The 27,073-nt window shown below is 43.5% G+C and overlaps 1 protein-coding gene across 2 annotated transcripts in view; it reads left to right on the top strand.

Moving 5' to 3' along the window:
• Positions 1–8,418: 8,418 nt before the first annotated feature.
• Positions 8,419–27,073, top strand: part of Lama1 (laminin subunit alpha 1) — a 156,947-nt gene continuing 138,292 nt past the window's right edge. For both annotated transcript variants that reach the window (XM_045143150.1, XM_004662598.2), the window contains exon 1: positions 8,419–8,543. In XM_045143150.1, coding sequence (XP_044999085.1) covers positions 8,471–8,543 — 73 coding nt within the window. In that variant the 5' untranslated portion in view covers positions 8,419–8,470. The remainder of the gene's footprint in view (positions 8,544–27,073) is intronic.

Raw genomic sequence — 27,073 nt, 5'->3', positions numbered from 1 at the left:
TGAACCTTGAGCTACTGAAACAAAGATGAGAAGCACAGACAGCTCCCACTGTTATTGTCTACTTCAGCAATCTTGTTTTTGGTGGGTGACCTTGGCTGCAAATTCTCTTGCTTGGCATTTGAAGCTGTCTTGGCTCCTGTTTCTTTTCCAAGCCCTGGGGTGCAGGTTTGTCTGGATTTGATGAACTCCTTCCCCCTCTCATACTGATATCTTTCCAATGGACTTGCTTTACGCTTTTATAATTCAGAACACTAAACTTTGTAGGTTATATTACTATCATCAACCTTGACATTATTTATTTATTTATTTATTCTCATGGCTTTTGGGTCTTTTTAGCATTATTATTTTACAGAGACATCTGGCTTGGGCTCTGAGAAATTGAATTCCTGCCAGCAGGCTTTGAAAGCAAGTGCCTTGAGTTACTGAGTCATCTCTAGCCACTACCTTTCCTTCTTTCTTTCTTCCTCTCTCTCTCTCTCTCTCAATTTCTTTCTTTCTTTCATATGTGACAGAGAGGAAAAGAAAGAGAGGGAGAAAGTATGGGTATGCCAGGACTTCTTGCTACTGCATAGGAACGCCAGATGCATGCACCACTTTGTGCATTTGGCCTTACATGGGTACAGGCTGTCAGGCTTTGCAGGCAAGTGCCTTTAACCACTGAACTACCTCTTCAACTCCTATTTTACTTTTTAAATCTTTTTTATGTATCTATTTGCAAGGATAGATATAGAGAGGTAGACGAGGGGGATAAGTGAACTCCAGATGCATGCATGGCTTTGTGCATCTGGCTTTACGTGGATACTGGGGAATTGAACCCAGGACTGAAGGATTTACAGGTAAGTGTCTTTAACTGCTGAGCCATCTCCCCATCCCAATTTTTTTTTTCTTTTTTGAGATTAGGTCTTGGCATATAGCTAAATCTGGCCTCAAACTCACAGTCCTCCTGCATCAGCCTTCTGAGTATTGAGATTATAGCCATGTGTGTGCAAACACATCTGGCTAACCTTTGCTATTCTTATATCATTGAGAGATAGTTTAGGTAACATGTTTTGCATGGCTTCAAGCATAGCAGACACACAAACTGCAACAACTAGTATTGTTATTGTATTCAACAATACTTGGCAATTTCAGACATTATGAGAAGCATGAAGATAATGAGAAGGAACACGAGTTCCTTGGGTGAAGGTGAAAATGTGTTAATAAAAAATCACCAGGACAGTTAAAATAGAGATTGTGTTTAGAAGTATGTTGGTGGCACAAAGGAGCAAGTGGACCCTGAGCTCTGAAAGGGCCAGAAGGGTACCTTGGAAGAAAATTTGGGTCTTGAAGGACGAGTAGGAATTCAGTGGTGGAGAAAAGAAGGGTGAGTGTCATAGGCAGGGGAGCTCAAAAAGGAAGAGCTTCCTCAGGGCAGGAAGCAAACACTTTAGAACAGGTGGAAAGATGGCCAGGAAATTGAAAAAGTTCCCATAAAGAAGCCGGGTGTGGTGCACACCTTTAATCCCAGCACTCGGGAGGCAGAGGTAGGAGGGTCACTGTGAGTTCGAGGCCACCCTGAGACTACATAGTGAATTATAGGTAAGCCTGGGCTAGAGTGAGACCCTACCTTGGGAAAAAAAAAAAAAAAAAAAAAAAAAAAAACATAGCCAGAGGGTGAGGAAGGTGGGGGTAATTCTCCACTCACATTCAGCTCCCTTATGCTGTCAGGGACAGGATGAAGAGTAGGTCAAAAGACAGATGTAAATACTAATATTCTAGGTGATGGGAAGATGGCTCAGCAGTGAAAGGTGTTTGCTTGCAAAGCCTGTCAGTGTAGGTTCAATCCCCTAGCCACCCATATAACCTTGGTATGACAATACATACACACATGCAAATAAATGAATAAAAATTTTACAAAGTCCCATTTTACTATTCAGTACTTGATAGCTCTTATTATTAGTTGTGCCATTAGAATTAGTAGCTGTTAATTGTAGGAAGAGATGTTTATTCAGTTTTTGAGAGAGAGAGAGAATTGGTGTGCCAGGGCCTCAGTCACTGCAATAGAACTCCAGATGCTTGCACCACCTAGTGTGTATATGTGACCTTGCATTTGCCTCACCTTTGTGCAGGCATGTACCCCTTTGTGCATGGCTTACATGGGATCTAGAGAAAGAGCAAACATGGGTCGTGAGGCCTCTGAGGCAGGCACTTTAACCGCTAGGCAATCTCTCCAGCCCTATTCACATTTTATAGCAGAGGAAAGCTGAGACTTAGAGGAGACCGCTGGCCAGTCTAGAACGTTAACAGCTAGAAAATTTTAGAGACACAGTTCTACTCTTAGTGTTGTGAGTTTCCAAAATCCCGTGTTTCCTCTCAACATTAACTGCTTACTGCAGCCTAGAAAATCTTCTTTGATAAAAGAATGCTGTGGTTTCTGACAACTTATTTTACTTGTTAGTAATGTCTTCTTTCCAGTGCTCGCCTCTTTGCTCCTGAGACCAGTGCTTGCTTTCTAGGTTCATTGACTCTCATTTGGCTCCTCGATGGAAGGACTGGAGAGAAGAGGCTCTCAGAGAACCCAAAGTATGGAAGAGTCTAGATATTTGCCTCCACTAGGGAAAGTGGACTGCATATAATAGAAGAAAGTAATGATGGCAAATGACACGATCACCTGTCAGCATCTTTTCTGAAGACATAATGGATCACAATGACACAATGCCAAGCCATGATGAGCTGTCTTCGTAAATGTGTACTTTGACAGTTCAGGTAATTGGCATTGAGGTATAAATTTCTAATACGTTGCTGTCATTGCAAGCTTTTGATTTTTCCTGTCTAACTTTCCTGGGGAAGGGTTTAATTGTTCCAGATACCCAGCATGCAGGAGTGTCCTGCAGAGTTTAGGGAACAAATGCTGTTTACATGTCACTATGAACAGCTGTCTTCAGACCCTTCAATTTGGCTTCCTTTTCCTCTATAAAAGAAAACACACACACGCACAAGTTCCCTGATGACCAGTTCCCTGCCAAAGTGTTTGAAAAATCTTATTTTTTTTTTATTTTTTTTTTTTATAGCTGGTTGCTATTTTAATTGTAACATCTATTCACAATTTGGCTTTCAGAGAGATGTTTATTCCTTCCTGGGTTACCTGGCTTCTTTTTGTATAAATAATAAGGGAGAAAATGGGTTTCCCCCTTTCATTGTATATTATTCTATGCATTTTATTTTGACAAGGTCTTGCTACGTAGGCCACCAAAATCATGGTCTGACTGCCTTAGTCTCCTGAGTGCTGAGCTTACCGGCATGTAGCCATACCCAGCTGATCTGCATGTCTCTGCATGTGACCAACTGCCTTTGAGAATCACATTTTGCCAAATCTGCCATTTTGTTCCAGACCATACCCCAGTTCCCAGAGCTGACCCACACTGCTTCCAAATCCAAGTGATTATGAGGGCACAGTAGAAGAAATGAATGGCTAAATGCTTGCTGGTACTGGGTATTGTGCTAAGAATTGTACATGCATTAATACCTCATACACATGTAGTTTCTTGGTAATGATTTTGATTTTAATTCCTGTGTTAATGATGAGAAACATGACAGCAATTGAGTTAGGAAGATGGTTCAGTGGTTAAAGGCAAGAGACCCTGTTGTATCCACTCACTCCTTTTCTCTTCTTATCTCTTCTCTTCTCTTCCCCTCTTCTCTTCTCTCTCTCCTTGTCTTGCAAATAAATAAAAATATTAAAACATTAAAATGAGGTCAAAACTTAAACTAATTTTCAAATATCATGTAGTTATTAATATGTTATTTGTCACAAGCAGCTGATTCCTACATTCTTTTGCCTACATGTTTTTATATTATACTCTAGAAACTCATATACATAACTTACAATAATTCTTTAAGACCCTTGAGAAATGACTAAGCATGATATATATACATCTACATCTACATCTATATCTACATCTACATCTATATCTATATCTATATCTATATCTATATCTATATCTATATCTATATCTATATATATATATATATATATATGGCCTAATATTCTCTATGATGGTTAATGGAAGGTATGTATATTAATTTTTAAAGGTATATTAGGGGCTGGAGAGATGATTCAGCTGTTAAAGATTCTTGCAAAGCCTGTAGACCCAGGTTCAAATCCTTAGCACCCAACCTCAAGCCAGATACACAAAATAGCACATGCAACTGGAGTTCATCTGTAGAGGCAGGAGGCCCTGACACCATCCATCATCTCTCTCCTCCCTCTCTCTCTCTCTCTCCCTCTCTCTCTCTCTCTCTCTCTCTATCTGTCATCTATCTATTTCTCTGTGAGTGTCTATCATCTATCTATTTCTCTGTGAGGTACCTTAGGACTCAATTTTAAGTGATACAAGTCCAACAAGAAGGTTGAAAGCTGAAGCTAAGGTGTCCTAGTTCTCTCTTAGACATTGGTCAAGCCACAAAAGGTAGTGTCCAGGATGGGGTAGGGTGGGGTAAAGTCATGCTGTGCAAATTGGGCATTCTTCAGGTAACTACAGAGCCTGGAGAGGTAATTGTCAGAAGGCATGTGGGTGTGGTTAGGCTGTCCCATCTAGGCCCAGAACAATGGAAAATGTGGGATATCCCACTGATGTCTAGTACAATGGAGAAGCTCAGAAATATCTTTAGGAGACATTCTCTAAGAATCATTGTCAAAGACAAGCCTAAATGGAATGGGAAGAAGTGTTCTCATTAGATAAGGGGATCCAGGGCTTGGCAGGGCCATGAGCTTCCACATATTGTGTTTGTACTTATCTGGTTCTATTCTCTTACAAATAAAAGAAATTTTAAAGGTTAAAAAGCAATGGCCTGACATAGAGGCAGGCATAGGACAGAATGTGTGAGCCAAATTAAGGCATGGCAGTCTTGCCTGTAATCCTAGCAACAGAGAGGGTGAGGCAGGAGGACGACCAAGCGCTCAAGTCCAGTCAGGGCTGTTGTAACAAGACTGTTTCAAAAAACTAAATAACAAAATAAATGTGTGAGGCAAAGAAAAACCGTAGATATCCAGACTTAGATTGAGATCCGGAAGACCCGCAGCTTCCCCAGGGCGTTTCTTTTCTCAGAACTGAACCTCACGTAGGAGCTGCCTCCTTGTGTAATTATGTCTAAAATACATTCTGAATTTTAACATGTATCATCTGCTGCAAAGCCATGGAGGTTTACTTTTGCTCACAGCAAAGGGACAGCTTGGTCATTCGAGATATAAGACATCATACAGTCAGGCTAAGTGGCTTAATTGGATTTTTTTCTGGGCAGCAATACAGCCCAGACAGCAAGGTTAGGCACTTTCCCTCCATTGTGTTGCAGCCTCGTCCTCCAGGAGGGATTGGTCGCTATCGGATTGATGATGGTGGGCAGAATCCCATCCAAGTTTAAGACAATGAAGAGGAGACAGGGCAGAGTCACCATGAGTGGGCTGCATTTCCACTGAATTTCAAAGTTTTTACAAAACATATGCATTCTTCGTTTTTGCAGTATATTTTCTTGAAAGTTTTACTACATGAACACACATACTGTAATCTGATCACAATTGCCTTCTTTTTGGTCTCCCTTCCTCACCCCCATTTCACTGAATCCCCTTCTCTTTCCAAGTAGTCTCTCTTCTATTTTGATGTCTCATTCTTTTTGCCCTCCTCCACCATCTATGTTAGATTGTTGACATTGGGTTCAATATTGTGCAGGGCTCATGGAAGCATCAACACCTGCTGCGAGGTCAAGAGCTTACTCACCCATCACTTCATGTTGGGCGCATAGTGTTCCAGAGTATTCCTGCCCTTTCTCTGGCTTTTCTGATTTTTTTCCCCCTCTTTTCCATGAGTTTTCCTGAGCCTTGGAAAGCATGATAAAAATGTGTCATTTAGCATCAAGCTCTCAACAGTCTTATTTTCAGCACTTTGATGAATTTTGAGGCCATCCCCTATCTAAAGTCACACCCCAAAGGGAGCTTCTCTAACCAGGGGTGAGGGACGAGCTAGTAATATTCTTTCTGCCAAGCAAACACATTCTTTATATATATATATATATATATATATATATATATATATATATATACACATACATACACATACATACATACATATATATATAAAATAAAAAATATACATATATTTATAAATATATATATATATTTATATGTATATAAATTTTTACTTATTAATGAGTGAGAGAGAGAGATTGGGATGGGCATGTCAGGGCTTCATCTGGCTTATGTGGGTTCTGAGGAATCAAACTGGGGTCCTTAGGCTTCGCAGGCAAGTGCCTTAACCTCCAAGCCATCGAATCTCTCCTGCCCCAAACAAGTACATTCTTATGAAGGTCATTCTTCACGGTGAATAGGCACCCCACTCTCATAGTGTTGGGGGCAATTAGATATTTTCCTATTAAGCCAGAGAGTTGAAAAGTCTGTCCTGGGAGGTTCTGTAAGACATACAGGACAAAGGCATTTTCACCCACTTCAGTTTACCCAAGCTTGTTTTTTATCTTGGCCTCAGAAATTTTCTTTTCCTGAAATCTTGCTGCTAATTTTGAGCAGTGAGGAATGAATATGTTAGCTTTGGTTTCTTCGTGTTGGCTTCCTGAGTGTGCTGACTGCTGGTCTCTGGGAGTCACATGAGTGAGCTTGCTGCCTGCCTGCGGCTCCAAGACAAGGTCTGACTGGGCTTCAGGCTGCATTTCTCCTTGCTCAGGGTGCAGGGAGACTTCATACCCTGCAGACTTTGATCTCATCCTCCATCATTTCAAGGTGTTGAAGCCAAGTCTAGGCTTGCAATTGGATCTTGGCTCTGGCATTGGACTGAACGTTTGAATGGGACATGGGCTCACTTAATGGTCTCTCCCACAAGGGGAGCTATGCCCTTCTTACAGTGATTATGAAAGTTTCAGGAGATAATCTATAAGAATATATCCCCTCCCTTTTATTTTTTTCAATGGAGGGTCTAGCTCGAGCCCAGACTGATCTGGAATTCACTATGTAGTCTTAGGGTGGCCTAGAACTCATGAGGATCCCACTACCTCTGCCTCTGAAGTGCTGGGATTAAAAGCATGCACCACCACACTTGGCAGGCATGCACTTTAAGATATGCTAAAAGATACATATATCTCATGTATAGGTATGTGTGCAGTTAAAGTGCAGAAACACTTGTAATCCTCTAACTATTTAATCTCATAATAGTTACTTATTGAAAAATTTTCTTAATCATTTATTTAATAGTTAAGTACTTATTTTAATATTTTAGAAGTTAAGAATTACTGCATCTAAAGTTTAGTACTATGGTGAGTGCCTTCACTGAGCTACAGTGTATCTTCTTTTTTATTTTTTTTAAAGGGGCCAGCTACTGCTTTGTTCTGTACTTTCAAATTTAAGAACAATCACTATTATAATTAATTTTTAACTCATTAAGTGTTTCTGGACCTGTGCTTAGAAAACTGGAATTGGGAGACTTGTTACATTTACACAACTGGGATAAATTTATAAGAAAGAAAATTGCACGGGATGATGACAGATTTATTATGTTGTATGTTTACACAATGTGAAAAAGCGAGAGTTGCAAAGTGTTATAGACACATTTGCTAGGAAAATGCCAGAGGAAATTAAGAATACTTTATCGTGACTTAAACATATCTATTTAGCATCAACCTTGCAGCTTTCTCCAGCAGTAAGGAATGAAGTCTGAGCAACCCCTTTCGCCATTCTTAGGTAAACAGGGGAGGGCTGCGGCCCCACCAGCTAGGGTCCCCACAGCAGGCTCAAGGCCCTGTCTGTGCAGCTGCAGTGTCTGGAGGTGCCGGACTGGGGCTGCAGGCGGAGTGGGAAGGGTCAACAGGGCAAATAGTTTCAATGAATCCACCAGGCCGGTCTAGCCAAGCTCGGCAGAAGGTCTCGTGTCCGAGCCATTCTCTCCACCCACCCCCAACTCTGGGTCTGGGAGGTCCGTGCAGGTCAGCCCACCTGGGCTGGGACTGTAGTGAGAGGATCCTCGGGAGAAGGGCGTGGGTGCACCTCAGAGGAGGGAATCCTGCGAGGGAAGGATCCAGGGAGTGAGGGTCCCTGGAGGAGAGGGACCCTGGAAGAAGGGCCCTGAGGGAGGAACCCTGGGGAGGGGGACCCTAGGAGAGGGCCAGTGGATGGAAGAGGGACGGGGTGGGCTCTGTAGTGAAGGGACCCTAGGAGAGGAGGGACCCGGACAGACAAGGAGGGTCCCAAGGGAGGATGGAAGCAGTGGGAGGAGGGACCTTGGGGGAGGGACCCTGGGGGAGGGGTCTCAGCGGCGTCTCTCGGGGAGGGGCTGGGCTCCGCGGAGGTCGGCAGGGGTGTGTCCGGGAGGCCAGCGCGCGCGAGGCCACAGCCAGGCAGGATAGCGCCAACTCGCGCGTTGCAAGCGAAAGCGCCCTGTTCCCAGCGTGGCCGCAGCCTCGTCCCGGGAGCTCACGGAGCGGCGGTGGCACGATGCGCGGCGGCTGCACGCGGGCGGCGCTCCTGGCCTCTCTGCTGTGGGTCACCGTGCAGGGCCAGCAGAGAGGTGAGTCTCACCGCCGGGACCCGAATCCCCCCCCATTCTCCACCCCCGGGCGGGAACAAAGTGCCCTGCCTGGAAGTCGAGGGATGGACCCCGCAGCCCGGCGCCCCGGGACATGTGGGCTCTGCGCGGCCGGCCGTGGCTGTGGCTGAGCATCTCGGGTGGCTGGAGTTACCTTCCCCGCTGGCCTCTTGGGAGCCTGCAGCTTGCTCTGGTTCCGGGGAGGTCACCCACTCTGTAGCGATCCAGAAGTGCCGTGGGTGGCGACAGTGGAGACCCGGGACACTTGAGGATTGCCACACAGTCGTCCCTTCTCTCGTGCGCTCCCGGGCTGTGGCGGGCGGAGGTGGCGGGGTGGCTGTCTGCGCGCGACACCGGGGATGAACGGGACCACAGTTCTCCCGAGCCATCTCCATTGTCCTGTGGTTGAAAGCGCCGGGAAAGGCGGGCTCCTCGGGGCCACTCGCGATACGGGTGGTCTAGCGGGGAGAGACCGCGGTGGGAACTGCCTGGTCAGCTGCCCCTTGCTGTAGGGGACATGCCTGTGGCCTGGCGGGGGGTGGGGGCGCACAGATGTGCGTCTTGCACGCTGTTTGTGCAATCGCCCTAGTGACCGAACCGACTTACTTAACTACGCGTGTGCGTGTTTAAATCGTGGGATTCGGGGTCGAGCAAGGCGGGGAGGAAGAAAGAACTGTGTCAGCTCTCTGCTTGGGGACAGGTATGAGAAGAGAAACCCACAGACCACAGAGAATTTCAGAGAGTTGGGGGGGGGGCGGTAAGATACAGAAGAGAGAGAAAAGAGGGAGGAGGAGGAACGAGATCCCCTCGCCTCCTCCACCCACTGCTGTTTTCCCAATAAACAAATATTTTGTTGAAAACGCCTTCATGGATGCAATAAGTGACACCAACTATATTCCCAGAATTACACATTGTACTTTTTAAAAGTATAAGTGAAAAAACTAGTGGGCAGGATTCGTAATGCTGTCGTGGGAAAGCTGTGTGTTGGGCATTGTGCAGGGCCGGGAGCCACAGGACCAGGAGCTGAGCATCCCATGCCTTGGTGCATTCATGCATTCCTGATAGAGCACTGGACCGAGCTGGGAACGCAGCTTTGAATAGGCGAGGCGCGCGGCTGCTCCGCGCAGAGCTGGGGCTGGGAGAAGGGGAGTTTACATACTTATCTGGGAAAGAAAAGGAGCCAGCCTTTGAGAGAGCAGCTTTGGACTCTGAGAGCCCAGCTCGTGTCTGTCAGGTTGCTGAAAGTGACCACATCTCAAAACCACAAGGCGAAGAAAGAGCAGCTTATCTGCATTTATTGTTCCAAGAAACTGAAAGTCGTAGACTCAGGAGATGTCCCGAGTGTTTTCCGGCCCCTGCGGACGCAGCCTTTTGGCCTGGGTGGCTATGAATGGTGTTTGGAGAAAGTGGACTGTATGAGGCTTTCCTGCTTTGAGGTGTTGCAGAAACCCATCCTGGGCAAGGCACCCTGCCTCATGAGCATCCGTGGGGGAGTGTTGATTTGAGAACTGGCTTGCCCCCTGTTTGCAGTATGGATGGCTAGCGAAAGGCATGATTTAGTAATGATAAAATATAACCTGGTCTGTAAGTCATTTGCCAAGTGTGCCCCCCACCCGTGTGTGTGTGTGTGTTTGTACTATAGCTAGACTTGGTCTCACTGTGCTACTTGGCTGGTCCTTAACTCTTAGGCTCAAGTTTTTTGTCTTCCTTCAGCTTCCTGAGAGGCCCATAACCCACCACATCTGGCTTGGTGTTTGTCCTTTGGAAACCACCATAATCTAACACCATCTCGATCATGGTCACAGCAGATCCTAAACAACTCACAGTATATGGCCCAGTGACTGAAGGAACCTTTTGAAAGTGAGCTGTTCCTAGATATGGGATAATAAGCATTAATGTTTCCCGAGCTGTGAATGTAGCTCAGTGGTAAACTTGCCTAGCATAAATATGCCTAGCATAAAGAAGATCCCAAATTCAAACTTCAGTAAGGCCCGAAGAAGAGGAAATAAGTAAAATTTTGCTTTTTTAAAACTAATGTGTTAAATTCATAGCTGGGAGTTTTAAGTATAATAAAATCCGAGCAAAAGAATATTCATGACACAAGTAGTATAGTATTAAAATTCACTAACTATGCATGTGCACCTTGACAAAGTGTGTTCCTCGATGGCTTTCTAAGGTAATTTTAAAAACATTTTTCTGCAGTAATATTTTCCGAGTCAGGGTCAATTACAATGCCATTGTTAACATCTAGAGGTGTCACTGCCTACCTCTTACAAATCCCATGCCTTGGCCTGTTCTCCTTTCCCCTTTCTGTTTCCTAGGCACTAAATATAAAGCCTACATTTGTACTTAATCTGGTGCGATTGAGAATTCACATGCAACAAGGTGTAAAAACACAGCAGACTTCAGTGTATTCTGCTTTATGAACTAGCATCATTAAATGGTCTGTGACAACTTGTCTCATGCTTATAACAACCAGCATATTCCTATAATTTATTCATAAAGTTCTATGAAGATTCATTATTATTTACAATATACTTTTACGAGGAAGTGATAAAAGTTATAGTTTCAAGCTTCAGGTATATAATTCTCTGAATTTACTACCCGTGGTAAACTGGACAAATTACAGAACCTATTTGTGCTTTAGTTTTACCATCTGAGAAATGGTAGACCTAATAATGCCTACTGGAAAGAATGCTGACTAAACAAGATAGTTCGTAAGAGAAGTTTTTGGTATCATGCTTAATACAAGGTTAGTCCACAATTGACATTACTTATGAGAATCATCATTATTATTTTACACAGAATTATGAGGTAGAGGCTTTTTTTCCAAACTGTATCTTCTGAGATGCATACTTGTTTGGAAATTTAGAGTCTGCATTTGAAATCAAATAGTGTTGGGCTCTTAATGCTCAAAGGTGTCACTTTCATTAGCTTCCACAATGTTTTGCTTCTTAATCTTTGTGAAGGCCAAGCTTTCATCTTTTCTCTTCCAGCATTGCTACCAGTTGGATTTTTCTAGAAAGCACATTTTGAGAACAGCTCACTCTGTTGTTTAAAAATCTCCTCTTGTTTCCTCATTTCCTTATTTAGTTATTTGATGACCCTGAGTTGACTTGCTGGGTATATAAGCAAGACATTTCCTTGCATGGCATGTTCCTGTCCCTCCATATTCTCCCTTCTTGGACCCATCCCGTGGACTCAGACAGTGTCCCCAGTCCTTCACTTTTAAGATGCTCACACATGCCAGCCCTGTGCTGTCACACTGGGGATAACGCAAGAGCCTGGGACCTCCCTCGCTTATTGTCACAAAGCCTGAGGATCCCTATCATGGCTAAACTTGCACCTGTTCATCGCTGACACATAAAGGCTATATGTACTCTCTTAGTCAGCCTTTTGGGTTTTAGTGTCCTGGAGCCCTTTCAGGTCCTCTGGATGCTCTAGCAGCTACCTGTACCACCATGAACTCCTCCTGCGCTCTCTCTGCTTAATGCTAGGGCTGGGTTTCTTGCCATGTTGAACAATTGGCTGGAAGGACTGTTTTACCCACTAGCTCAGGATTCTCTATCCTGGGAGGTGTTTTGTTCATACATCTGCATGTCCATTCCTTTTTAATGCTGTGGGCAGTTAGACACCACCTATACTTGGAGTAAATTGAATTGAATATCTCTATGTACTTAAAATATATAATCCATTCCATGGTGCAAACTCCAAAAGGCACTGAAGGACATACAGAAAGGAGTTCATATATTATCATCTTCTTCTGAGACAACCACTGCCTGCTAGTACTTAGATAGCCTTCCACTAGTGTTTCTTTGTAGAACTTTCAAGAAAAAAGGTGTTTCTGAGAACCACTGCTTCTCTGGTGTGAGGAAGTACTGGTTTTTCCCTGATAGAACATGGCTAATGGAGACATAGAACACTGTCCCTCTCTTTCTGCCTTCCCACACTCATTTCTTTTGTGGACCTCAGGCAGGAATTAACAACCACTTAGTAAATGTGTAGACACGTAACTTGTCACCCTCCAACTTATCCTTTCCAAGTAGGCCTCAGAGAGACAAGAGTTAACAAAGCAGTACTTCCTAGCTCAAATATTAAAAAAGCTAAATCATTGTTTTCTACTACTTATAAAAATATTATTCAGTGTAGCATGAACTAAGCTATATTTTTTTTAGTACATAAAGATTTTTTAAAGATGCATTTTAGGATATTTATAGAGAAATCAAGTTTGATACTAATTCTGTATGAAATTAAGCATACTGTGTTAATAAGTTTACAGTAAGCATATCTTATTCCTAAACCTCTTTGGCAGACAGAGACCTAATAAATTATTTATTGAAGAGAAAGATAGAGAGAAGTAGAGAGACAGAAACAGAACCACAGTGAGTGAGTGAAAGATGATGGATGGGTGCACCAGGACCTATTGCCAATGCAAATGAACTCCAGACCACGTACCACTTTGTGCATCTGGCTTTACCTGGGTACTGAGCTATTGAACCTGGGCTGCTAGGCTTTGCAAGTAAACACCTTCAACTGTTGAGCCATCTCCATCTCCTCAGCCCTTAATTTTTTAGTAAATATATATTTTTTGAGGTAGAGTCTTGCTCTAGCCCAGGCTGACCTGGAATTCACTGAGTAGTCTCAGCCTGGCCTTGAACTCACAACAATCCTCCTACCTCTGCCTCCTGAGTGCTAGGATTAAAGGCATGCACTACCACACCCAGCAAGGAATAATTTTTAATGAATATTGTTAAGCCTATACCATGGATAATGAAATTAACTGGAGGCAACTATAGAGAATGTGGAGACTTAGGCCTCTTAGCTGAAGTTCTCAATTAGTTACAGTCTTCCAAAAAAAAAAAAAAAAAAGTTTGTATGAGCAAGATAAACTGTAGTCTAAGGAAGATAAAGGTGGCTTATTTACATGCTTGCAAATCATTCTTCTCCTTGTTTTATTTCTAATGTACATCCCCAGACAATCGAGTCAATCAGTGCATTGCGGAATTAATGAGCAGGAAAACAGTCCTTCATACAATTTGTGTAGTTGAGGTCGTGAACTTTGGTGCAGTTGGAGCATGCCTGTCAGGTAACTATTTCAACATAAAGCACCATGCACTCACTGGGTTCATTGCATTTTCATGTCCTTTATACTGAGGGTGACAGTCAGTGCACAGGGTAAGCATTTAATAATAAATAGCACAGAATCCTTCCACTTGGCGTCTTTGTTTTCTCAAGACCGGGTCAGGAGCGCTTTCTCTGGGTTAACTTGTTCCCACTCGTGCTTGGGGGGGAGGAGGCGGACAATGGAGGTAGTGTGGAACTTGGGTGGGGGGAACATTCTTGCCTAAGTAAGCGTTTATCGCAAAGTGTTAATTCAGAAATGGTGGCAGAGACGTGCCACCATGATATCACGAGCATGCCTTTAGTGTGTGTGTGTGCACATTAAAAAAAAAAAATCAGCTATTTGAAGTTTGAATATTTCATTCCAGAGATTATCTTTGAAGTTTGAACTGTTGACTCAGCAGGCCTTAAATCCATGTGTGCCAGAGAACCTTGCTATATTGTTGGTGGGAATGTTGCATTTAGATCAATGGGTATTTATGGAAAGTGCCATCTTTTCTCATCACTAAGTATTTCCTGCATTTTATTTCACCGCTCCATGATTTCCTGCAAGAACCTCAGGAAATTCTCTACAATAATAAAGATGTTGAAGGAGATATTTAAATTTAGCAGATCATTTTTAGATAAAAGAAAATGACATTCAGGGGCTGGGGGAGGGATAACTCAGTGACTAAGAGGGCTTGCCTGCAAGCATGATGAACTAAGAAGGCCTCAGTTCAGTCCCCAGCATTCATGTTAAAAAATACAAAGAGGGCTTGAGGGATGGCTTAGCAATTAAGGTGTTTGCCTGCAAAGCCAAAGGACCCAGGTTCAATTCCCCAGGACCCACGTGAGCCAGATGCACAAGGGGGCTCATGAGTGTGGAGTTTGTTTTTAGTGTCTGGAGGCCCTGGCACACCCATTCTATGGCTCTTTCTCTCTCTCTCTCTCTCTCTCTCTTTCTCTTTCTCTGTCAAATAAATAAATAAAAATAAAATATTGAAACCTCTAATGTCTTTTTTAAAAACAAAAAGCCTGGTGTGTTCACACATGCCTATAACTCCAGTCCTGTGGGGAGTAGAAGCCAGAGAGCTAGAGCTCACAGGTCAGGCTCCAGGTTCAGGGAAAAACTCTCTCTCAAGGAAACAGAGTGGACAAAGTGAAAGATGTTCTTCTCTGGCCTCAGCACACACATGCATCGGTGCATCTGCACACCTGTGTGCATACACTGTATATGCACGTACTGTAACACACACACATACAGCATCACACATAATGCACATACACACTCAAAAAATAATATAAGAGACTGTTTTGAAATCAACCCCATAATTCTTCACCATGTAAAGGTCTTCTAACCTGTTGGTATCCATAGACTTACCCACAAAAAGTAGTTATCTTGTTATCTCATGCCCAGGACAAGGAATTCTTTCCTGCACAGAATGCCCCTCTCCCTGATTTCTATTCATTCATTCAATATATATGTATTCTTGGTCTTTCGAGGTAGTGTCTCACTCTAGCCCAGGCTGATCTGGAATTCACTATGTAGCCTCAGGGTGGCTTGAACTCACAGTGATCCTCCTACCTCTGCCTCCTAAGTGATGGGATTAAATGCGTGTGCCACCATGCCTGCCTTCATTTTATTTTTTGTCTATTACTTTGGCTTGATTCTCCTTCCTTCCTTTTTTTCTTTCTTTTGCATGTGGTGTGTGTGTGCATGTGTGTGTATGTATGTGTGCATGTATGTATGTGTGTGCGCTGTGCTGTGTGGCAAATGTGTATGAGTGTGCAGAGGCATGGACCCCAGAGTCAAGAGAAGAGCATTGGACATCCTACTCCACCATTCACTCTTGTGTTTTCTTGAGGCAGAGACTCACTGAACCCAGAGCTGCCAGCTCTTCTTCACACTGGCTGACCAGCAAGCCCCAGTGATGCTCCAGTCTCTGCTCCCCACAGGACTGGGGTTAGACGTTTACATGACCATGCCCAGCAGTTTATGGAGGTTCCGGGGTAGTTGAACTCAGGGGAAATCAGTCCCTCCTATGTTTTCACACAAGCGTTCTTACCCTCTGAGCTATCTCTCCAGCCCCTCTGTTTTTGCTGTTACACCTTTTATCCAGCTTGCTCTGTGAATTTTTTATTTCTTTCTTTAAAAATTCTCCTCCATTTGGGGAGTCTTGTTTCTATTCACACTGCAAATGGTCACCCATGTCTAAATTACCAGCCAGGGAATCTTAACAAGTCTCTGATATGACCTAACATCTTTCCGCTTAGTGTTGTCCCACAGCGCAGCTACTTTCCTTTTCTAGCCGGAGATTCTGCTTTCTTTATGGAGTTCTGGCCCCTGACCCACTTCACAGGACACATTATACCAATAGTTCTGAGATTTTGTTTGTTTCCTCACCTTATATACAGTCCCTCTTTCTACCCCAAACTCATCTCAGACACTCATGTGCAGCCTGCAGCCTCCTGCCCAAGGGCCATCTTGTTCTGATGGCCTGTGTCAACTGTCTCATTTCTAAATTTGCACTGGATTTTGTGCTAACTTGGGGTTCTCATCCAAGTCAGAGTTGCCCTCTGGGCCTCTTTCGGGTGGCTTATCCAGAATGTTATCAGCCAGGTTCAAAGAAAAGGACCAGTTTTCTTTCAAAGCTCTGAACCTTAGCTCCCAGCATTTCCTAGTACTCAGATAAGAGCAAAGGGTTCTGGTGGTAGGATCTGGGTGGGCCTTTGGGGCAGGGAGGGTAGTAACCCTCACTGTTCCATAGGATGTAGATAAGGAGTTAGCTACAGGACTTCCTGAATCACATGGTTTGGTCAACGTGTCCCTAGTTCTGTGTGCGTATGTGCACACATGTGGTATGTGTACTGTGGTGTGGTGTGTATGGTGTATGCACATTTATGTATCCATGCGGTGCCCCATGCTCTCATCTGTGCACACCATAGGCTTGTCTGTGAATGCTGAAAGAGAATGTCAGGTGGCCTCCTCCATCTCTCACCTGCCTGTTTTCCCTCGCAATGGAGTCTCTTACTGGTTCCGGAGCTTGCCATTCACAAGCCCCAGTGATTCTCCAGTCTCTGCTCCCTACAGGACTGGGAGTACAGATGTGTGTGATCGCACCCAGCTGTTAACCTGGGTTTTGGAGATTTGAACTCCAATGGTTTCAGACCCCCTTGGGCCCTCATTCTTGCATAGGGAATACACTTAACCACTGAGTCATCTCTGCAGCCCTCTCTGGTTCTTAGTAAGTAAAAATGGGAAGAATAATGTTGACCAACCTCCGTGGAAAGACACTTGATAGTTGAGGTATGTTAACCACACCATGCGTGACCTGTATTTGCTCACTTATGATAAACAGGCCTCTGGGAATTCATTCTAATTAAAGTTTAAGGAGACTCTGATGAGGGTTTTGTTGTTGTTATTTGTTTGTTTTGTTAGGAGAAGCTGGCTTTACCAGTATAGCAGCATGACAGCAGTATGTGATGTCCCAGGTTGCTGGTGTTGGGAGTAAGGCTGCGTATCTGCAAGGCCCACAGAGGAGCAGGACGGATGTCGCTGTGGCTTCTCAATGTGCTGATTAAAAGCTTCATTTGCGCTATTTTTGAAATCTAGCTGTTGAAGCCAGTAACTCAAGTGGGGGTGGGTGGGTGAGATTTGGCATACTTTCTGAGGAGAGGGGGAGTTCACTGAAGATTTTCCCATGTGGGACCTGATAAAATGTCCACTCTGAAACAAAACATCAAAACAGAGCAATGCACAATCTCTGAAGCCTAAACATCGTGCAGCAAACTTGCAAGGGCTTGGAGTGGTTTTAAAGCTACATCAATCTCCAGAGATATCAGGCTTGCCTTAGCCCTTGTAACATCCATACTCAGGTCCTTGATGGCAAGCCCAGCCCTGTACCATGATCTCTAGGCTTGAGATCTACCAGTACCCTGGATTTCCCATCACCCAAAGATAGGAGCCAGATTCTATGTTTCAAAAATCCTTACTCTATTTTATCGAGAGGCATGGGGCTTTTGCCATTGGTCTTGGAACTGTCCCTTTTCAGTTTCTAGTTTAAATATTTGTTTCCAGAACTATGTCTGCCTCTTGGCTGACTTTATGATGCTGTTGCTGTATCCTGAGGTTGGCTAGCATTCTTTCTCTGCCCCTCAAAATCCAAAATATGTGTGTACTTTGCTTCCTCAGATTCAGTTTAAGTTCACAGTGAGATGAACAGGCCACGTCATAAGGTAGGGAGAGAGAGGCCAAGGTGTGCACCATGATGGAGGCTGTAACATTGGACTTGCAAAATCGCCTTTTGGGCTGGAGAGATGGCTTAGCACTTAAGGCGCTTGCTTGAAGAAACCTAAGGGCCCAGGTTTGATTTCCTATGGCCCACATAAGCCAGATGCACAAGTGGCACATACGTCTGGAGTTTGTTCGCAGTGGCTGGAGGCCCTGGTGTGCCCATTCTCTTTCTATCTGCTTCTTTCTCTTTCTCTCTCCAATAAGTAAATAAAATAAAAAATTTAAAAAAATTGACTTTTATCTACCTAGCACCACTGTTGCCTCCTGGCTCTGTCCATTGTTCCTGCCTCCTTTCTCCCTTGGAAGCCTCAGAGTTTGCCAGCTTGGCTGGCTCTCCGGGGGCCAGAAGCACACATTCAGTTACAGAGAGATTCCCTCAGCAGGCTTCACACAGACATTCATAATACCAGTGTCCAGGTCCTAATCTTGGGGATTATCATGTATTTGGTCTGGGATGGTGCCTAGTCATTTGCATTTAAAAGATGTTTCCTAGATGATTCTCCTGTGCAGCTGGGATTCGAAGCCACACAGTGAATTCGAACTGTGAATGCTGTTATATAACAATGCAAGGCATGGGGCAGGCAGGCAGGACTTATATTAACCTCTCACTTGTCTCTGGGGTTGGGAGCATGTTGGGACATGGATATTACTATAATTGCTTCAGTCCTCGAGTTGGAACTCTGCACATAACATAACCAGTTTTGAGGGATTCCTCACTGCTCCTCTGGAAAACAGGGATTACATTTGTCCCACAGTGGTATGTGATCCCTGCATTTAGAACCCAAATCTCAGAAATTACTTATGGAAAGTTAATTCTGTTTTTGTGTCCCTCCAGCCCCTGGCATGGCATTTTGTCACTTGGACAGTGTTCAGTTGGTGCATACTTGTGGGTGTGTGTGTGTATACATGTGCATGTGTACCAGGGCACCTTGCAGATACAAATGAATGCCAGATGTTTGGGCCACTTTCCACTTTTTGCATCCGGCTTTATGTAGGTGTTAGGGAATCAAGCCTAAGATGATAGTTTTTGCAAGCAAGGGCCTTTAACCACTGAGTCATCCTCTCCAGCCTCCTCCATCATTTTTAATCACAAAAGCTGCGGATCCTTTCCTCTGGGATCATCATCTGAGCTCTCCTCCCCTCCATGACTCTCTCACACACATGCACACTTATCTCCTGACCAGCCTGCTGATTAAGTTGGGTGGTGGCAGCTGTCCTTACTTCTTCTTGTCTACAGCAGAGGATCCACCTCCCATATCCTTTCCTGGCCTTCTTCAGAATTCTTCATCAGTATTGGGCTTACTATTTCCTTTGTGTTTCCCAATACAATAAAGCAATAAGAGCTTTTCTTCTTCCTGCATCCCCAATGCACAGTAACACACACACACACACACACACACACACACACACACACACATACATCACATACATGCCACCTGCACTGACTTGTAGCCAGCTTCCTTCCTGGCTTCCCTACCCCAGGTTCTTGGTGACGTGGTACAATGACTGCCCCAGACTGAACACAGGTAGACTCTGGAGTGGGGTCCACCTGCTGGGGAAGGATATTTCTGTTAGAAGGTTTGGCCCAGCTTTGAGAGCTGGTTGAGGTCAATGGTGGTCTGTAAGACAGTTCTCAGGGAACCCAACAACAACCAAAGTTCCACAGGAGTGAGTGGACTGTGAAACTCATCCTGTCACCCCAGCTTCGGGGAGTGCCTTCTGACTTGGGGCTGTGTGGACCTGACAGGCCTCTCTGACCTGGCCTGACTCACCTTCTATTGCTCACCATGGCTGTGGAGCTTTGAACCTCTGCTCCTAACATGCTGCAAGATCTTTATTTTATTGTCAGTGCTCTGACTTCTACCAGAATACTGGCCATTGTTCTTATTGCTTTCCTAGCAGTTTTTCTGTGCGGCTGATCAGCATGCTTGCTAGGCAGTCACTATACCAAATGAGCTAAGCTCCCAGCCCCACAATTTATTTTTATTATTTTATGTTAAACAAAAACTTATTTCCAGACTTGAAGCTACTGGCTGATAGGCATCTTAAGCCAGAAGTTCATTAACTCCTGTAGTCCACAAGTGTCTGGAGTTTCTACCATGTGCTACGCAGTAGGGACAAGGGGCCCTTACATGCACAATATTTAATAGTCAACCAAGCATGAGAAATTCCAGGACTTCCTCTATGAGATCATTTCAGATTGGGGAGAACTTTTTTGTTTCTGAATGCCCTCTATAATTCCAGTTACCAATGTAGAGTATCATTAACAACAGAAAGAGGAATCCATTATTCTCTCACTGTCAAATTGCTCCTATTAAAAGATATTTATTATTTTATGGGTTGGGAATGTGGTTCAGAGAGTAGGGTGCTTGCCTAGCACACATAGACCTGAGTTGACCTTCCTTTGCACCACAAAAACCAGGTGTGGATCTGCACACCTGCAATCCCAGCTCCAGGGAGGTGGAGGTAGGAGGATCAGAAATCAAGATCCTCCTTGGATACATAGAAAATTCAAGGCCAGAATTGGCTACATTAGACCCCGTCTCCAAAAGAAGTACATATTTTCAAAGATAATGAGTTAGAACTGCCTTAGTTTCAATCTGTATCTCCCTCTCCCTCCTTCCCCCACCCCTCTCTCTCATGCATGTTGTGTCCAGTCTGCATTCTCCTTTCCTTCTGAAGGGGTTACTATGCACTGGTATCACTATCCAGTATTGTTAGTAAATGTAAATGGCCAATGGATACAAACCCTTCCAAAGCCATTCCTCCACCACTGATTAAGATTGATGTTTTAGGGCTTGGGATAATACACTCTTTTAGCCTTCTGAGCTGTCTGGCAGACCTAGTGACATTGCCAGCTCCAATAGCTTTCTTGTCCCTTGCTTTAATGATTCCAATAGCAACTGACTGCTTCATAAACAGGAGTAGTAGAACAGCCCAAGGGAGGAACCAGAGAAGTTCTCAACCCTCAGCCCCCAGCCCCAACCCCGGGCTCACCAGAAACCCTGCCAGTAACCCTGTGGCAACATCACCATATTGCAAGAATTAAGGACCATTTCCTACTTCTTACCAGAGCTGAGGTCCATCTAAACACTGTGGAGTACATCACAAACTTGTGTGTTATCCTTACACAGGGCTCCTTCTGATCTTGTTTGTATGTTCTGACAGAAAGAGGGTCTGATTGATGACTCCAACTGAGCTGATGCTCTCCCCTTACAGTTGAAAGTATGGACAGTGTACCCTGTTCCGTGTTATACCGGCTTGGCAATGGTTCACCAGCTACCTTGGCATTTGCTGGATTGTCATCGTTTCATATGAAGTAGAGGCTTTTAGGGAACTTACCTGCCTGGCTTTAACAGACATTGTTTAAGTGGGGAGGGGGACAGCTGTTCCCTTCAAGGCATTCTGTGCCAAGGCATACTTCTCTTCTCAGGAACAGAACAAAGGCATACAGAGTTTATATCACAGATGGATTTGTGTTTGATAAAAATCACTTTCTACTGAATGAAAGAATGGTCTATTCTCTTTAGAAATATGAGCATAATATCTTCTGTGTCTTTCAGGCTCTTAACTTTGTTGATTTAGTTTTAATTATAAATTGACTGAATTAGAATGGACCTTATTTTATGGGGTAATACTTTTCCTGAAATCTCATACTGTATATGATAGCTTTCTGTAAACAAAAGAATTTTATTAAAATAATCCCAAAGTTCTTGCCTATGCCTATATGTTGAACTGTTTCTCCTCCTTTTCTTCCTCTAGCAGTTTCTAAGTTTTAGATGTTAAGGTCTTAGATCCATCTGGAGTCAATTCTTATGCACACACAGATATAAGGATCTAATTTCATTCTTCTACATAAACAGTCCCCATGGGTTACTGCTGTCAGCTGATTGAATGCAGCTTAGTAATGTGATAAAAAAAAAAGTTTAGAGTATTTTTGGTAGTTAATTGTTCTTGCTGATAAAGTTGGAGGTACATTATGTTTAGCTTCTCCCCTAATAATCCAATCACTATTGGTCCCCAGAGCATAGCTTGGATCAAACACTGACTCCTGAGGTATTCATCAATGAATGCTTATTGGCATAAAAGTCCAAAATAAACTGTAGAATTGATCTTTCTCATTCATAGCGCCAGTTTTCCATCTTGCTTTTTCAGAGACAGGGACTTGTTACATAGGTCAGGCTGACCTGGAACTTACGATCCTCCTGCCTCTGTCTTGGCCTCCTGAGTGCTAGGACTCCAGATGGGCACCACCATACCTGGGCTAACTTCCTATCTTTATAGGTGCTCAGACTTTTCTCTTGAAGCAGCACCAGGCACTTAGCAGGCTTCTTAAAACTGTATCAGGAGACATCACATTTTGGGGATCAAGCCTCAATGGCTTCTACAGGACACACACTGAAGGCTGTGTTGTATGTCCTATAATTAGAAGGGTAAGGAGAACCTCAGTGATCTCTTTGCTTGCAATATAATTCATATACTATAAACTGATACCCATGTACATGTACAGCTTAATTTTTTTTACACAATTTCGAGTGATGTACGGTCATTACCAGGATCTGGTGTGGAACTTCTAGGAATGTGGACCATACTGGGTTCTTGTGTCTCAAAAAGAGGTGGGGTTTAAATTCATTTTTTTTTTTGTGTGTGTGTATATGGACATTGATTGATGTCAAGATATGCTAAAAAGGCAAAATTTCCTTAGTGCCTTTGTCAAAGATCAATGGTCCACAAATATCTATGTGTATTTCTGGACTCCATTTTTGTTACCTTGATCCCTATGCCTGTTCTCAGGCTAATGTCATGCTGCCTAGAGTCTTTTGGCTTTATAATAAAATTTGAGGTTGGCCGGGTAAGTCTTTTGACTTCATTCATGTTTTCCTCACTTGCTTTGACTATTTTAAGGTCTCTGCAATTCCATTAGTGCCTGCTGGTGTTATAGCTAGCTACTTGTTGCTGGGGCAAAGCATGGGCCAGAAAAGCAGCCTGTGAGAAGAAGGGTTTTCTTAGATCTCCAATTTTGAGGAGAAGTTTCACTGGATGTCAAGGTGTCACATATGTGGGCGGAAGTACTCTCAGTATTGAGCTTGAAACTGGACCCATAAACCTCGAGCCTACCCCCCCCCCCCACACACTTCCTCTAGCATGGCTCCACCTCACAAATTTCCACCCACTGAGGACTGAGTATGAGGCCTAATCACGAACACATGAGGCTCTGCGGGACATTCCACATTCAAACACAGCCTGTCAATTTATGTTTGAAAAACAGTTGAGATTTTGTTAGCAAGTGACTGAAGTCTATACATCAATTTGGAGACTACTTTCTCTTCATTCATTGAGAGTTTCTTTAATTTACTCTCTAAAAATATTGTAAGATTTAGCATCCCTGATTTTGAATCCCTTCCATTAAACTTGTTTTCAAGTATTTTTGAGTAAACTAGCCTAGGGTAGATGGAGAACAGACCTGGCCCTTCTGTGGCTCTCATATTTGTGGACCCTCTTGCCACTTTTCTAGTCCAGCTGCCTGTCACTTGCCTCTTCTGAGACTAACACTTCAGGCTCGCCCGGCTGAGAGATGTCCTCTTTGTTTCTACTGAGTTTATGACTTTTGCTGACATCACCGGGAGGATGCTTCCCACCTGTTCCAAATCCCGCCAGGCTTTTGAGCACTAAAGTTGTTGTACCTGTGTGGGTCTATGCCAGTGGCCTGCGATTTCCCAGCTGCTGGGCAACACTCTTCCACCACACTTACTGGAAACCTGAACAGTGGTTCATGATTTGTGTTCAGATGATTTTCAGAACCCCAGTGATTGTATTTGAAAATGTTACCCACTTAATATAACCAACTGTGGGATTGGCCAACCCTTTTAATATGCCATAGAGAAAAGTCTCTCTAAAACATTTGAGTTGATGTAGCTCTATTGATAACCATGGGTTTCTGCAACGAGAATGCATTTTAGTCATTCATCACACCATTAACCATCTGCTCATTAGATGAGGGGCCCTTGCTAGAGTGCTCCATGCTAACAGCCAAAGGTGTGGTATTGACTGGAACAAATGACAAGGGATCTTTGAAGCAGAGGCTTTATTCTTGAGTAGAATACCAGCTTATTTTAACAGTAGCTGAGGATCAAATAAAAGCCATGGTTTAATTTAAGTCTCTCTCTCTCTCCCTCTCTTTCACACACACACACACACACACACACACACACACACACACACACACACACAGTCTCACAGTCTTCATACGAAAGTATCTTTTACACTAATTCCATTTATGGTGCCAGTTACCATTTATAGTTAACTACATTTTCATGAGGAACCAAACCTCAGTTTGTATCCCCAGTTTGAGTTGTTTGTTAGCATGATGAAGTGAAGAGACGGTGGGAATCTCAGTCTCTGAGAGAGCACGGGTGCTCTGGTCGAAGAAGGGTTGTATTGGCTGCTTGGGATCATGGTAGCACCAGCAGGAAAGAGGTGAGACCAGACTTCTTCAGGGATGTAGTGTGGAACCTGGAGAACGAGCAGGATGGGGTGCATCAGTGCTCCTCAGAAAGGGAAAGATACTGGAAGGGAAGGGGAGAGTTTGAAAAGCATCTTTAGAATTTAAAGGAGGAGAACTCATGACTCCATATGTACAGCACAATAATGCATTTGATGAAGGTAGGGCTTTGGTTTTTACTGCTTTGTTTAAAACTATATATATATATATATACACACACACATACGAAGAATATAAGAAGATCTATATAGAACATGCATTATGAATAAATGTGGCTTATGAGAGTACACTATGGATGTGGTACAGTTTGTGTTTTGATTCTTACATTACCAAATTGTTGATATCAAGTAAAAATTTCTCTGCCTTATTATCATGATATGGGAAGAATATAGAAAAATCAAAGGAAAATAATTTTAATATATTATTTTGAATAAAAGCCAAATAGAAGAAGCCAGCTGCAGGAACACTGTTGTGGCTTGTCCCCTGACATCCTCTGCCTCTGAACCCCACCCCCTGTCTTGGGAGAATGGCCCTGCCTCTGCCTCCAAGTGTCTTTGAAAACTCTTACTGCTCCTTTTGACACTTTGATCCAAACTCTCTGGGAAGCTGAAGCTCAAGGTCTTGGGGCACATAGGAGATGATCCATCGATTTCTGTAACTGCTCCAGAATAGCCAAGAGATTTTTAGCAAAAAGTGGATTGAATCAAGAGACCAATCTGAGACATGCTGTTGAACAACACTGAGTCTTTCTATGAACCGGAAATGTCTCTTTATTCCTTAAGATCTTTAATTTCTTTCAGAAAAATTTCTGTCCTTTTTAGTAAATTGATTTTGAATTTATTTATTAATTTTATTCTTACTTATTATTATTTTTTTTAATTTGGATCAAAACACCCAGGAGATCCTTGGCTGCATTGGCTGTGTGTGTGGATGGGGTTTCTATGTGGTTTCGTGAGTGTATTCCCTCAAGGACAGTCCATGGACCCTGTTCAGAAGATGCCTTTGTTTTGGAGCCCTTAAGGTTTTTGCCTCTTAACAAGAAATAAGAAACTTTGTTTCCATGAAAGCACTGCAATTCCACCCAAAATAGCATCAAAGGTCTCCCTGGGTGAGACGATAGAGGGGGTAGAGTGTGAGTTAAATAGTTGCAGAGGCTGTTAAGGGGGTGAGGGCTCACTGGTCAGTATGGCAAGCTTTGCACTAGACTTGTTAAGATGGGCTACACTTGCCAGGAATGGTGGCGCACACCTTTAAACCAGGCCTTGGGAGACAGAGGTAGGAGGATTGCTGTGAGTTCAAGGCCACCCTGAAACTACATAGTGAATTTCAGATCAGCCTGGGCCTTGAAAAATCAAAAAAGAAAAACAAAATTGGCTAAACTCAGAGCCCTAGAGATAGTCTGATTTCATGAACCCAAAGCAGCATACTGGGGGGCTAGTTAGATATAGAATGCTGCAGCTCTGGCCTGACCAGCTTGATCAGAATCTACTTTCAACTAGATGAGATCCCAGGTGATCTGTGAACAGGAACATTAGAAAAGCCTTGCTTCAACTCTAATCTATCTCCACCATGGGCATTCATAGTTACATTTAAGAGAGGTGGGACTTGTCCTTTCTGACTTTAAGAATGTAGTTATTATGTTAACATATCCATAGGTCATGCTAACATTTTTCATAGTGCTTTCCTTGTTCTGTGAACAGAAATGCCCACATCTGCACAGAGATAAGTTTAGAGAACCCCACCCCAATGGATACCTAAAACTGAATAGCACCCTATGTATAAATAGGTTTTGTTTTCCTACAAACACATGCCTGTGGTAAGTTTAATTTTAACTGATAAGGTGGTCATGGCAAAATGTTGGCAACAACAGCTAAAGATAAAATGCAAAAAATTTTGGTAATATAATGTCAAATTGGAAATGAATAAAGAGAGAATGTGAGGGAAAGAACTGGAGATAGTGAATATTGTTTGAATATACATATGTGATCTTTTTGGGAAAAAAGGAAAAACTACCTTATTAAATGTATATGTCTGTATATAGACACAGTCTAGTGTTATAGAAAAATGTTGCTGAAACTGAGAGGCACAGTATTATCAATCCAAGAGGGGATGACCAGATAACTTAACTCTATGTACATAAGTTCATAAGGCATCTCCGGTGATTCCTTTGTTTCTAAGACGTATGCTGGGATGAGAGTGTGCTAACTGGTATGCCCAGGTTCCTTGGGGTGATCGTACTACTGTTAAGTGGTGACACATTTGTCATCTTTGTGTGTTTGTGGTGTGTATGCATGTTCATGTGTGTGTATGCATATGTGGGTGCTCATGCATGTATGTGCATGTGGAGACCAGACCAGAGGCCAGAGTCAGAGGTCTCCCTCTAACACTCACCTCCTTATTCCTTAGCCTGAATCTCTCTGTTTTGGCCAGACTAGCTAGCCAGTGAGCCCCGGGAATTCGTTTATCTCCACTTCCCCAGTGCCGGGGTTATAGGCACATGCTGCTGCACTGGAATTTTATGCGGGTTCTGCACATCCAACCTCAGGTCCCCACACTTGCGTGGTATGAAGCTCACCTACCGAGCCATTGCCCTGGTTCCATTTGTCATCTGGAATG

The sequence above is a fragment of the Jaculus jaculus genome, chromosome 2, assembly GCF_020740685.1.
Source record: "Jaculus jaculus isolate mJacJac1 chromosome 2, mJacJac1.mat.Y.cur, whole genome shotgun sequence".
NCBI lineage: Eukaryota > Metazoa > Chordata > Mammalia > Rodentia > Dipodidae > Jaculus > Jaculus jaculus.
The sequence above is the reverse complement of the archived record's forward strand: the minus strand, read 5'-3'. Positions and strand labels throughout refer to the sequence as shown.